We start from the raw sequence: 15,013 nt of genomic DNA, 5'->3' as shown, positions 1-15,013 counted from the left end.
ATTCTGTTGTAGTGGTCGATTGTTAACTTTGTACACAGGGTATTCAGAATTGTGACCTGATTTCCATGAAATTTGTTGTGTAAGGTCAGTAGAAGTAACATCCTAATGACTCCTGACCTTTCCTCTCTAGTGCCACCATGAGGCCAATATTTCCAAGAACTTTCCCCTTCAAACCATATCAGCTATTTTTCCTTTAATGTTTTTTTTTTCCCTTTATATTATACCATTCATTCACTTTTCTTTGAAGCCTTTGCACTGAGGTAATGACCAAAGAAAAACACTGGTAAGACAGACATTTATAAACGGGGGTAAACCAGGAATAAACCATGTTAAGGGAAGAGTGAACAAATACTGGATTTAGACAACATAAACCCTGTACATACCCTGTTCGCAGTAATAAGATACAAATAAATAAAAGATTGATTTGGGTAGATATTCTATTCACAACATGTAGATATTCTACCCAAGGTAAAACTACTGAAAACGGCAAAAACAGGTTTCTCACCAAATGTCACTATTGTACAGTAGCTATGGATAATCTCAATAATAAGATTATGCATGCACATGCTTATTGTCGTCAGACCAAAAGCCGATAGCTGAGTGCAAGAAGCGTTTTTCTGTAAGTACAGAACCACAGACTGTATATAGCCTATGTATATGTATATAATATAACACATAGCTCGTGAGGTTGACACTTTATTTTGAAATATTCAGACAGGAAGTCTCCACTTCCGTCATTTAAGCATGACCAGTGGCTTTCACATTGTATCATTTGATACTACAACGTTACCATAAAAAACTGATACTTTTAAGATTAATGCGTATCTATGGGGGGTAAGAATAAACAGCGAACTAAAGGAAATGTTCGGGTGAGTACCAATGTCTGTAATGTGATGCGATGTATGTCCGTAGCTAACGGCAGTGTTAAAGTTACATTGCTAGCAACAGACACGAGCACAAGCTAATGCAAACTTCACGTCTACAGCTAGTTAAGGCTAAGTGTGGCTGTGTTGTCCCAACGGTTTCATAAACATGTTTTCCGTCTTGCTAACGTTTCTTATTTTAGGATATTTTTTTGTTTTATAACCACACGTTTCTCTACCGTTACTAGCCGTCCAGTAGCGGACGAGCTGCTGAGGCACTGACCCGGGAGGGAGGTGTCATCCCGGGCTTTGTAGGTTTCGACACAGCGGTCACTTCGGAGCTGAGTTATGTCCCTGCTGTCCATGGCGCGGAGGAGATAGACAACCTGGTAGATGCAGATTTCCGGCTGGTGCTCAGGAAACTCTCTAAAAGGGATGTTGTTACCAGACTTAAAGTGAGTTTAAACTTTTACTAAATGTATGGTCTTCTATGCAGAGACAATCGTATTTAGCACACGCATGTACACATCTAACACATATGCTACAACCTACCACTTTAAATAACATAACACATAGTGTACATGATACGTGAAAAGCAATCTCTCATTGGGTATGTTGAATTGATGTGTGTCTTCATGCTGGGTTCTCTTCTCAGGCTGTGCAGGACTTTGGGTCCATGTGTCAGGAACGGGATGCTGAAGAGGTTAAAGGGGTCCTTCCATACTGGCCAAGGATTTACTGCAAGATATCAGTGGTGAGATTCACCGCACATTTATAAAAATACCTTTTTTGTATTGATGCAACAACATTCTGGAAACGGTGCATCTCAAACGTATGTATAAACACTCCAGCTATCATCATACTTTTTTATCAGTCGGATCCGGGTTAGCAATTGAAAGTAAAGTGTGCCATTTCAAATCTCTCTCCACAAAAAGTTGCCTGGAACCACACTCAAATTAGAGATTACATTTTAATGGGACTTTCATTTGTGCAAGTGTTTGATGTGTGTCTACATCAGGATAATTTCTTCTTCATCATTATGTCTATCAGGACCATGATCGCCGGATCAGGGAGGCCACCCAGCAGGCCTTTGAGCAGCTGGTGCTGAAAGTGCGTCGCAGCTTGGCCCCCTTTCTGAAGAGCTTGATGGGCCACTGGATTCTGTCCCAGTGTGACACTTACACACCTGCAGCCTCTGCTGCTTGCCAGGCATTCCAGGCTGCTTTCTCACCGAGCAAACAGCCTGAGGCTCTCAGCTTCTGCAAGGATGAGATGCTTAACGTGAGTAATAGTGGTGGCTTTAGTGCGGACAAGGGGGTTTGTCATCGAATGACCTAAATTTAACATTAAAATGTTGTTATTCTTAAACTGCAGGTACTTCAAGATATTTTGTTAAAGGAAACGGCGGACACGCTGAGCGATCCAAAGTAAGTTTAGCTCTGCATCCATTCCTCTCACTGTGTTGGCACAATGATAATACCTTCCGTCAGATTATTTGCTGAGGCACTGGTTACCTTTGTTCTCTAGAAGTGTGACAGAGGAGGAGAGAGAAGGCAAATATGTGCGCATGCTGACCAGTTCTCTGTTGGGGGTGAAGAGACTGCTCTCCCTGCTGCTGCAGAGTGACAGGACGGCCCTGGAGGAAAGACTAGCACATCTTCTCAACTCTGTGAAGTTCTGGAAGTACAGCAAACACAAGACACCACAGGTACCGGCATTGAATAGGACTCATGAACTAGTTCACCTGGTATGCACATAATGTAGTTTCACTCAACTAAAATAAGATATTTTCCACTTAAATTCATATATTAATCATGAGATCTTGAGTGTTTTTTAATTTGAATGAATGATTGTAAGATATGTGATATCCCAATAGATAGATAGATACTTTATTCATCCCGAGGGAAATTTAGGACTTTAGCAATATCTATACATGACCCCTCTGTAGAGAAGCCACCAAGTTCTCTTTAATTCCAAACACCCTGAGCGAGTTTTTGAGTGGCGTTTGATAAATATCTGAATTTCTCATTGGTTTCATGGAATCTATCTTAAGTGCTCTAGTTACTGTGGTTACATTTACATGTACAGCCAACATGTTGAGTAGAAAACATCCTTTTAGTTTCCACACAGTTTATGTAGAAATGTTTTTATCCTTCAGAGTTAACTTATTCTTGGTAGTTTCATATTCTGTTAACGTGATAAAAACATGGTGAGAAGTTAAATTATATTTGTTTGTGCTGCTAATTGCCACCTAATACACTGTACATGCAATTAATAAACACTCCTATGTGTTGCTCCACAGGTGCGAGGCGCATTTTTCGAGATGGTGTGTGCTTTGTGTGAGTTCACTCCAGGACTGGTCCAGGCTGAAGCAGTACGACTCTGCCCCGCTGTTCTCCTCAGCATCGAGGACACAGATCCTGTAGTGCTGCCTCCTGTGTGGGAGGCTGTTCTTCACGTCGTGTCTGCGATCCCTGTAAGCTTGTGTTTTTAAAAGATGGCCTCACATGTACTGTATGCTCATGTCATTATATTGTCAGGTGTTCTGTAATGTTGTCTACTCCTCTGTTATTACAGTCGACTTGATGGGTAGTGCAAGAAGGAGTTATATTAACTAATGACACATGTAAAGATGTTTCATTTTGTTGTGCCAATTACTAAAAAATGTCCTGCTCCTATTTCAGGATTGCTGGACACATGTGAATGCCAAGAAGGGCTTCTTACCTAAACTTTGGGCTCTGCTAAAGGAGGGTGGCAAAGGCATGGCTAAAGCCCTGCACCCTAATCTAATGCCACTCCTCAGCAAACTGCCCCAACAGGTCACAGATCCGGCCTTGGACTTCTACACCACCTTCTTCTCTACCTTCATGCAAGGGTAATTAGTTTTTGTATGTACCCTTGTGTCAGGTGATAATTCAATATTGATATTCATCAAACTTCAAGGGAACCTTGTTGTGACGATATGCTCACACTGTGTTATCATGTTTAGAAAGATCTTTCAATCAAATCAATGATTCTATGCAAATATATATTTGATGAAAATGTGTCATTTGAATTCTTACTTTACACGTTTAAAGACTTCCCTGATGTAATGCACATCAGTGGAACACAGTTCATTGCACTGAGCGGTAGGTTAGATTATTTAGTATGAGACATATTGATATATAAATATACACTTGCTCATTATAAACCATAATTTCTGTACCACTAACATTTCATGTCCGTGTGCTTGTCTCAGTCTGTCTAGTGAGCGCGCAGCAACAAGCCCGTCAGAAAGTGCCGTGATAGTGACTTCTGTAATCGAGTGCTTGAGGTACTGCGTACTGCACAATACTGAAGAAGAGGAGGAACAGAAACAATTACGAACCATGCTTATTTCACAGCAGGTAGGATCACAGTTGCACATTTTTGTCCTGCCATGTCAGATCTACTTACATCTCTACCTTTCTTACACTGTCCTGTCTCTTTGTGTAGCTCCTGCCACTACTAGAAAAGGCTCTTGGAAATCCCTCCCTTCAAAATGGTCCTCTTTTCCTTTCGGTCACTGAAATGCTTGTTTCCTGGGAGAAGAAGGCAGGCCTGCATTGTGAAGATGAAGCTAATGACCGCAGGGATGTCTTTCAAGGGCTTCTTGCAGACTTCTGGGAGGGGCTTGGCCTTTTGTTTGTGCGTTATGCCGACAATGAGGATGCAGATCCACAGTCTTTGGAAGGGGTAGCCACCTTGCTGCAGGTGAGTTTGGTTTTTGGGAATCTCTGGTTCAGACATGCAAGGATACAGCAGATCAATATGGCTGTCAGGGCCATTCATGTCTTTAAAGTGGCCAAAGTAAAACAGAAAACACAATGCCTGAATAAATCTATTCTCCCTTTCTCTTATGTCTCCAGGTAATGCGCTACCCTGAGAGAGTAAAAAGAAAGCACATCCTGAAGAAGAAATCTGTCAAGATCAGTTTCTCTCAGCCAGAGGACAATCAGAAAACTGAAGTCGAGGGGGATGTTGTCGAGAAGCCTGTTCAGACAGTGTCGGAGCTGGTGAATGAGAAGACATCGGGGTCCCTACAGACCCAGCATTTTGAGGATGTAGTGTGCCAGCTGGCACAACTGTGCCTGGTGCATGTGAATGAGAAAAACTCTGAGAGACATCTCGTTTTCCTCTCTCTCCTCCTGCAATCTTTCCACACACCCAGAGTCTTCAGTGTAAGTCACGATTACACAGCCATGAATCTGTCTGTGTAAAATCTGTAAAACTGAAAGTTCAGTATAAAAAGGTGTGGCGGTGGCAGTAATGTTAAGCATTTGCAATTTTAAATGAATGGGCTTGAACATATAAACACTGATATTAGGATTACAAATGGAAAGTAATAACAGCTCTTACAATTCCATGATGCAATTTAACTTTTTCCCCTAAACTGTGTTTGTCTTAGACATTAGTGGATTTGGATGACAAAATAATGGACGGTAAGCAGCGGGGTGAAGCGACGATAAGGAATCCAGCAATGCAGTTCCTGCTGGAGCGGGTGGTGGTGTGGCTGGCTGAGAAGGAGCGCAGAGACACTGAGCACCTGGTGGAGATGGTCTTCAGCTCACTCTACTGCTGCAGCCAGCAGGAGACCACCCGCATCCTCAACCACATCACCACGGTAACATAAGATGTAGATGTCAAAACACACTACCTGATGTTGATTGACGTCATTTTATGTGCAGCGCTACGATCCCTCTCGTGTCGTAGATTAAACTGAAATGTTGCCGTTTCTTTGCTGACATCTATGCCCCCTCTGGTTTCTAGATGGATGTACAGTGGGGAATTATCCTGCAAATTATACAGAGGGTATGTGTCTTCTATTTACACAGATACAATTGTATTATCTACCTATACGTCAAATTTACATTTGACATCTGTGATACTATCCACTCTGTCAGGCATGTACAGATCCTGAGGCTCTAATGAGCTGCCGTGACTGGCTGAAAGGTTCAGTTCTGGGCGAGCAGCTTCTGGGATTGAGTGAGGAGCTGTGCAAGGTGGGACACAGCTCTGCCAGTTCTACCTCTTCTACCAGCAACCACAGTTGGACACTTATCAGCCTGGTCCTCTCTCAGCACCACAACAATGGTAAATGCACATCATTTGTGGATTATCCTATCAGTCACCAAACTATATAATCATCTTTTTGTTAATCTGCTTTCACTTGTGCAGAGCCTCTGATAGGAGAGGTGTACATGGAGAAGATCTTAGAGAGGCTCCATGCCACCCTGTCTGAGACCAAGAGCATGTCAGATGCCGGCAACATGGAGCCACTCATCAGCTTCATCTGTGACGTGGCCTCCACGTTTTTCTCTTCTGTACAAGATTGTCTTCTACTTCTCTCTGCTGAGGAGCTCTTGCTCACGGTCTTCCAGCTCACTGCCCAAGATCAAATGCACACTCACCTGTCTGGTAGGTAGTTGCTCAGAGCACAAACATACTTTTTTAGGAAAGCAAAATAACTCATTTTTGTTTATTTGCTTCTAAAGACTCACTTTTAGATAAGCTGAGGGAAGTGTGTGTAGCTGGGATCCAGTCATTGGTCCAACACTCTGAATATGAGGCCAAGGAAGGTGGTTTCCTGCACAGTGCAGCCCTTTGGGTGACAAACCAACTACTCACCGTCTCTCTGGATATTAAAAGGTAACAAAACACTCGTTGTAGTTTTTCAAAAGGGGTTAATCAGTAATCCCTCCCCAAATGTAAGCCTGTTCAGTGTGTCTGAATCGGTGCAAGCAATCTTAAGAATCTGTCCCAAGGCGTTGTTGTGGTTCTACCTAACTCTTCTTGGTGTTATGTTTTAGTTTGCAGGTTCTTATTTTGGCTGTGCAGAGCCTAGTGGAGACCATCATCTCTGTCTGCGATCAAGATTCCCCGCTCCTCGTCCAGTTCTTTACACAACTGACGCCCAGCCAGACAGAATGGACAAGAATCAGACGAGCCTTACCGCCTCAGGTGAGCCAGCCAATCCTTCATTCTTACTTAATGAAAATAATTCATTCAGGCACTACCATCCATTGGTCATGAAGACCTTGCTGTGGAAGGATTCTGCTTTAAATAGAATCTCCACAAAGATCTCAAAATTCATGCTTTGTTCTAATTAACTGTTTTTTTCTGTCCTCAGTGGATCAAAACCCCCTTACTGTCTAGCCGCCTCCGAGGAGTTTGCGAAAAACCCTCCATTGACATCTGGAAGTTTAGGATGCCAACCAGGCCGCCAGCCCACCTCTCTGCCTGTGCCCTGTTGGGGAGGGTGGCCCAGACTGTTGCATTCATACCTTGTGACAAAAATGAGGCAGAATGTCCTTCACACTTGCCAAACCTTAAAAACACAGGTACACAAACACACAAAGGAAAGGAACTACATTTTTCTTTAACTTTGTTTTTATATGCGTCAATCTCAGATGCTGTTTAATATGTTTGTCTATGTATGCTTTGTTTGGCAGTTTCCGAGCTGTTGTATGGACTGCAGTGGTGTAAGGAGGTAGAGTACATCCCTGCCCATCACAGCCTGCTGACTGACTCGGGGTTGTTAGAAGGACTCCAGAGACGAGTTCCAATGAAAGATCTGCTGGGAACACTTTACTCGAGGTGAGCTGCACACAACATCAACACATGTACTGATTTTCTACATGAGCAGAGTTTTCATGGAGCCTCTTCAAAAGACACTTTTATGCTATCAGTAAAAATATCTGATTAGAAAATAAAATAAAATAAATACAATGCATCACTGTTTTTAATGCACATTTTCCCAGGCAATTATTTGAAACTATCCACTGAATGTGTGTATTGTATTGTTACCCTGCAGGTCTGTGGAGGATGGAGGACTATGGTCTCTGACTCTAGAAAACTACATCCACACCAACAACTTGGAAACAACTCACACAATCGTGAGGAAGCTTTACGGCACCGCAGAGAGGTTAATAATTAGTTTTATTAGCGTCATTTTAAATGCTTTTAATTTAACACTCAAATCTGTTACATGACCACTCTCTGAACACTTTCTGTGTTTGGTCAGTTTTTTCCCAGTGTGTCAAAGCAAACTGAGCACGCTCCAGGTGCTCTGCCCCACCATGACCAAAGAGGACAGAGAGACTCTCGTTGCTCTGGCAACTGCTGGAATAATCAACTGGCAAGAGAATGATGGTGAGAACACTCGCACAAAGTGCTCACATGGATATACATGGACATACACACACACGACTGCATACATGGACATACACACACACACGACTGCACACATGGACATTAATGGCACAATAATCTTTGTCTGTGTGTCACAGATGTGTACGGGTGTCTGGCGGTGCTGCTGTGCTGTCTAAAAGCCAACACACAATTAGAGGAGGAGGTTCTGCAGGCTATCCTGGCCACCGTGATGGAGTGGAGGAGCAGCAAGGAAGACTGGTTTCTCTTTAGCAGGTAACGTAATCACACAAACATTTACAAACTGTGTTTGCTTATATCTCTTTAAACACTGTCCAAGTTTAGATATATTCTACTGATGTATCTACATTTGTCACATCTTGGTATTTCAGTGACCTGTCTAAAGCAACTGCAGAACAGTTGAACCTCGCTGTGGAGATGATGCGTTTCCTTACCTGGCTGGTGACTCATCGCCCGACAGTTCTCGGGAGCAGCCAGTGGGACTTCTTGCTCTGCTCTATGTTAGCCTGGTTAGAGGTGAGACATATAGTGTATACATAGTGTTGTTTTGTCAGCTACAGAGTAATGCCGCAGAGTGGATCCGCTGTCCCTCACTGTCTTTGACTTGCTTGTTTCCAATTTCAGACGGCCAGCGAGAATGTGAGCAGCCTGTGGAACCCATGGGTGCAGCTGTTCGTGTGTGAGTCAGCTGCATTGATAGTGAAGCTGAATCAGTTCTTCGCATCATCTTCGCCCGAGGTAGTGGAGAAGCTGCCGTCTGAACTGACTGGTGAATGGAAAGACTTCTTCGTAGAAGGAATCAACAACCTGCTGTTTCCTCTGCCGATCAACATCACAGGTGCGTGTGTGGATTTTATTTGATGGGGTTATGAGAACATTTCTGGGAATAAAGCCTACTCTGAAGTCAAGCACCAAAACATACCTAATTCTTGCTTTTCTTTAGCGTCACTAGATAATAAGGTCTACGCTAAATGAAGAACATTTCTGTGCAACTCCTGATTCACAAATCGACGTCCTTCGGTCTGTTTCTTGTCTCAATGCAGAAGCCTTCACTGAACCGGATGACCCAGTGTTTCCATTGGCGGTACTGCAGTCAGTCGGCGTGGCTCTGACATATGCGCCTGTGCAGCAGCTAAAACATAACTCCCTGCCACCACGCTTCATCGCAGACCAGAAGACAAACCTGCCAGAGCCCCTCCAGACGCTCCTCAACTCTTTCTGTCCTCTGCTGCTGTTTAAAGCCAGGCCTCTGCAGATCACCATCTACCACTTGTTAGAAAAGTAAGGATTTTGTTTGAGAGTGTGTATCACTGCGCAAACGGGGATAAAGAATTGTGTTATGATTAAAGTGTTGCATCTATTCTGAGATATTTAGGGCCCAGCAGGAGGTTGGAAATTATCTCCTCATCTTCACCACAAGATATAAGAGAAAAATGAAAACACTTGTTGTCAATACAGGGTTATGCCTCAGCTGCCCGAGTGTGATGGGGAAGGAGACAACAACAAGTCTGATGATGATGACAGAGATGAGCCATGTCTGTAAGTAAATGGAGGAAATCCTATCACTGTGGGTTTCACACATACGTTACTCTAGGATTCTATTGTCACGCGAGTACTCACTATATCGGACAAAAATATATATCTTTGTTGGATATATATATATATTTATTTTATGATTTTTACAGTTCAGTTTCATTTCTGTGTTTAGTTCTCCTCCAGCATCTCTGATGGCTATCCTGTCGACCTGTGAGGAACTGTGCGATAGTATCCTGGCTGGGGTTCAAGTAGGAGAGTTTGCAGTGGTGCAGCCTTTCAGTGTGGAGTACTCCTGCATCCTGGGGTACTTGCTGGCCTGGAAGCTGCTCCTCACCTTTTTCAAATCCTCCCCCTCCCATGTGAGTCATGATAAATCCTCACATTATCAGATATTTAGTCCAATATATATGTTTTTTTACTTTTATTTTTACTTGTAGTTTGAGAGTACATACAAGCAAACGGATATATATGTTTTGTCTCAGTGTTGACTGCTTTTCTGATGTATTTCTAGCTGCGAGCCCATTATGCCCAGTATATTAAGAGAAGCTGCTCCCTTAACAAGCTCCTCCTTCACCTCTTCAAACTGATGCCTGAGAACCCCATCTACCCTGGCCAAGGGGTGGAGACAAAGGAGACCAAAACCTTCTTTACAGAGAGCCACTCTCTGGCTGTTGACAGTAAGTAGCGCACACACATGTACCCTGTACATGGCTGTGACATATAAACAAGCTCACATTTCCCCCTCCTGTGCTTTTTGCCCGCAGACAGTGAAGGTGTCGAGTGGGAGCTCCGTCATCTGGCTTGCAGTGTGTACTACAGCACGGTGCAGGACCTGCCTGCCATGGTGCGTCTGTGGTGGAACGGCCAGGAAAAGAGAGTGAGCACGACTGTGGAGAAGTTCACTATTAAATACGTCAGCCCCGTTCTCTCAGCCCAGGAGATCTCATCTGTCCACTCCAGCACTCAAATGTTTGACAGCATGACTGTAAGTTAGAAAATACATTTAACTTTTACTAGTTTAAAGGTTACTTACTGTTAGACTGAAAATCCCCAATGGCAAACCGTGTACATATTTATCTTATTGCTCCAGGTGAAGGCCCGCTCTGCTGCGCGGGAGGTGATTGCTACCTATTCTGTGGATGACATCTTCATTGAGCTGGTGATTCAGCTACCACAGAACTACCCTCTAGGCTCCATCACTGTAGAGAGTGGGAGGCGCGTGGGAGTTGCCGTACAGCAATGGAGGAACTGGATGCTGCAACTGAGCACCTATCTCACACATCAGGTAGAAACACGAACACACAATGAATATAAATGCAAGAAGATGTAGTTAGTAGTGTCTGTTCTTCAACCGGAGGACCTGTAGCCAGAGTACATCCCTGCCAGTGAAGTTGTCTTGAGCAATACAGGCCAAGGGAGCTTTGAAGAAGGTACTTTGTTTTGTAGGGATCAGCAAAGCAAGAGAGGATGAAACGATTCAGAAAGTGTAAATGTGTGTGTGTGTGTGTGTGTGTGTGTGTGTGTGTGTTCAGAATGGCAGCATAATGGAGGGCCTGGCTCTGTGGAAGAACAACGTGGATAAGCGTTTCGAGGGAATCGAGGACTGTATGATCTGCTTCTCTGTTATCCACGGCTCCAACTACTCCCTGCCCAAGAAGGGCTGCCGCACCTGCAAAAAGAAATTCCACTCGGCGTGTTTGGTGAGATATATGCGTCAAGATCATATTACATTTAAAGACCTTCAATGCCTTCACTAAAGAAATAAAAAAATAACCATTTGTATATAAATAATATGTATATATGGATAAACGTTGAGCATATGTTTGCGAGAGAACAAACTGTAGTTGGTCTGTATATAAGTAATCCGGCTGTTTCACGAGGACTTAGTTGAAGGTTGTTGTGTCGTACACTTTCCAACTTCCCACAAATACCAAGTACAATTTAACGCGGGACAATATATAGTTTAAAGTGAACGTACTGTGCTTTTTGAATTTGTTTTGTGTTTTACACCTTTTTCCTCATCTTTCCACAGTACAAATGGTTCACCTCCAGCAACAAGTCCACCTGTCCACTATGCAGAGAAACCTTCTTCTAACGCACTCTGTTGACCACGACTTTAAGTTTGTGATTTCACAAAGAAGGTTATTAATGTTTCATTTATTAGATCACAATATAGGTTCAGAGTCTTCTTCTGACTGAAGTGGAAGACTGAACTAAAGTACAGTAAAAATCTAGTGATAATGATATTTTGCCAACTTTTATGTCCATATTCAGTAGTTTGGGTTGTTAAGCTGTCAGCAGTTTGTTTATACCAGAGCTTTACTGAGCGTATGTGCACAGTATCTGTAGCTCCCTGCTGATGTTGTTCTGTTAATAATGAGTTTTTATCTTTTTGGGGACTTAGTTTTTCATCGTTTGAAACATACAAGTGTGTAGAAGAGGCTGAATCACGAAGTTGGGAAAACCAAAGCTGGCCAGGTGCTTTAGTCTTTTATATGCACCTGTCGAAATGAGTCCTTTTACAAGCTAATGAGAACATGATCTAAATATTGCAATGCCCATGACAGGTTTCACAAATATTTCCTAATATTTAGGAGTGTATAGAGATTATGTCTGATTAGTGACATGCCTTATATCATTATGACATGGTGAGATCACCTATGGAAAGCTTTAGGGAGGTTTCTCATTTTAAAATGCCAATGCTCACTAATATCTAAACCTGCAATGTCCTGTGCCTGTATACAGCTGGATATGATGCTGGAAAGTAAATAAAATACAACTGGATGAATATTATTCAAGGAATTTGTCTTTGATTGAGCACTTTGAACAAGGGTCCAACAAAAGATACAGAAAACACACGTGCTGATCTGAACGTGACGGACTACCGTGAGTAATGTTAAAGCTTTCTAGATTTGTGTATTGTCATCAATAGTCTATGACTCATTACATATACATCCGTTTGTAAATGGCTTTGTATAACAACACTGATCTGGCAGCCTCGCAGGATGTTATAGTTACCAGACCGAACTCGATCAGTGTATACATTTTCCCCATGACTGAGTTGCATATGCAGGGATATATAAATCTGGCACAAACACTGCTTATGCATATTTCTGCTTTGTGAATACACAGACTTTTATTCTTGAATTCACCGTTTTATACATCGGTCCCCAGGTGTACAGTTGATGCTCTTGATCCATTAAATCCCTTTGCCAAAGCTAACCTCTTTTATAATTTAATGAGCATTAGCTCTGATATCTCCGTTTCCACAGCTTAATGCTGTAAGTAAAGATTTAATGAAAAAATGAATGCACAGCTTAAACGATAAACCTATTGGGACTTGCTTAGAGATATTCTTATATATATCTATATCTATATAGATATATATTTATATATCTCTATATCTATATAGATAGATAGATATAGAGATATAGATATAGAGATATAGATATAGAGATATATCTAGCTATCTAGCTATCTATCTAGATATAGGTCAAGAAATGTGACGTATATGATATGCTTTCATTTTATCTCGTATAACTTTATTCAAAGTCAACTTGCATGAACTGTTATGTTAACCTGAGCCTCCAATTACAGTTCTATGGTATTTCCATACAACCTTTACTGTAAATTAACCTGTGCTAGTTTCCAAGAAAAGACTGTAATTAGCCTCAGCCTGTGACTGCTGGCACCAGTCTGCTACGCTCATTTATCTTGGGTCCACCTCCTCATGTTGAATAATTTAACTGTTTAATGGAGGCTTGCTCTCATCACAGTTGTTCCTATGGAATTAATTATGACAGATTAAGCATGATCAATGAATTAATCCCTATCATTTGGTCGTGTGTGTGTGTGTGTGAGCCTGTGTGAGCCTGTGTGAGCCTGTGTGCATTTGTAATTCATTATTGCGGTCAAAATATATCAATATATACAGCCAGCATCCATCATCATCTGCCCTTGACCTTTTTAATGGCCATTGATCTGTTTGCCAGGCATAAATATTTATACTGAAATCCTCGTCTCTCACGAGTTTTGACACACTCACAGAGACGTCCTCAAATCTTATTGCTCATTATCTGCTTGATTAAGCAGTGGTGCAAATGTTATGAACTACAATACAGTCCTGTGTGCAGCTTAGACGTTTTGATAATATGGGTCAATCCTTACCAGAAGATGGCAGCATAAGCACAAGACACGGCTGTGAGGAATACAACTACTATTTGAGGAGACGTGTACATATTAACCTGGAAGAAAAGGGATTATTGCTCTGGACTATCTAGGGAGATTAAATTACCTACAAAAAATAATTTGTATTGTTACATCTTCTGTCTCATTGCTTTTCAGACAAACATTTTTTCAGTTCATCCAAATGATTAATGGGGAATTTCAAAAGGAAATTAATAAGGGGTCCCACAGGGATTATTAATGTGCCATCTTTAATTACTCAAATTAATTTGATGAATAAATTCACTCACAATGCTGGAGCCTAACTGATGTGAGAGCTGGAGAAATGGTGCGAACATACTTGACCATGAAATATCTGAAAACAAAATTAATATTGAAATGTCAAGTTATACACTCAAACATACAGCTTTAGATTGTACTGCCTTGAAACTGCTTTTGCTCTCATACAAAACTGAAGTTGTTTAATACTTAATAAAATATATAATTAATGAGCAGAAATTGAGTTGTGATTCATGTGCTCTGCGAAACTGGTCAGGGGATGAAAATGGAATTTCTTTTGGCAAAAAGGACAATGAGCGCAGATCAGATTCTACACGTGTCTCCTTCCTTAATATTGAAAGTGCTTGAGATGCCATCCATCCATTATCTATTCTCCTACATTGACCCAATTGCATGAAACTGCTGTACTAATACAAGCTCATTAGCAGCCAACCTGTCTACAAACAGTCAGTTCACCGGCCTATGTGGCCTTCAAACATTCGAACCTATATGTTGGAGGCTTGGTTACTTCATAATTAGCTGCACGTAGTTAGCTCTCATTTAGCTCTCCCTGACCCATTTCTGAGACTATTAGCATTCCAAGCCGTTTGTAGGAGGCTGGTCCCATCCCAGTCATGCCCCTCCTGAACACCGCAGGCAACTGCTCAGCTCTGGAAATGGCTTTGAATTAGTCTGTGTGTTTTGTGCATGTACGTGTGCACATCAGTAGGACTCTGTATACTAGTTCTATTGAAATGAATCCCACACAGTCCTTTTATTTGCCTCTGTCGCCCTCATTCTCTCTCTCATTCTCTCTCTCTCTCATTCTCTCTCATTCTCTCTCATTCTCTCATTCTCTCTCTCTCTCTCTCTCTCGCTCTCTCGCTCTTTCTCTCGCTCTCTCTCTTCCCCATGTTCCCCATCATATAGCACACTATGAAATTACACACAGCATACAATCAATATCTGAATTTGTTAAATGT

General features: G+C 42.0%; 1 protein-coding gene across 1 annotated transcript; it reads left to right on the top strand.

Moving 5' to 3' along the window:
- Nucleotides 1–714: 714 nt before the first annotated feature.
- ltn1 (listerin E3 ubiquitin protein ligase 1) lies at nt 715–12,380 on the top strand. Its single transcript, XM_029448777.1, has 32 exons — nt 715–869; nt 1,112–1,318; nt 1,519–1,617; nt 1,914–2,144; nt 2,238–2,290; nt 2,391–2,571; nt 3,166–3,339; nt 3,548–3,738; nt 4,102–4,249; nt 4,338–4,595; nt 4,751–5,062; nt 5,290–5,505; nt 5,652–5,693; nt 5,786–5,975; nt 6,060–6,299; nt 6,377–6,530; nt 6,692–6,842; nt 7,012–7,222; nt 7,334–7,478; nt 7,696–7,806; nt 7,906–8,033; nt 8,171–8,306; nt 8,423–8,567; nt 8,676–8,889; nt 9,095–9,332; nt 9,510–9,590; nt 9,760–9,946; nt 10,099–10,264; nt 10,352–10,572; nt 10,678–10,872; nt 11,120–11,287; nt 11,620–12,380. The coding sequence occupies exons 1-32, from the start codon at nt 828–830 to the stop codon at nt 11,680–11,682; spliced, it is 5,298 nt and encodes a 1,765-aa protein (XP_029304637.1). The 5' UTR covers nt 715–827; the 3' UTR covers nt 11,683–12,380.
- The last annotated feature ends 2,633 nt before the right edge of the window (nt 12,381–15,013 follow it).

Source organism: Cottoperca gobio, chromosome 14 (genome assembly GCF_900634415.1).
Source record: "Cottoperca gobio chromosome 14, fCotGob3.1, whole genome shotgun sequence".
In the NCBI taxonomy this organism is placed as follows: Eukaryota; Metazoa; Chordata; class Actinopteri; order Perciformes; family Bovichtidae; genus Cottoperca; species Cottoperca gobio.
This window is presented reverse-complemented; position numbering and strand designations above follow the sequence as displayed.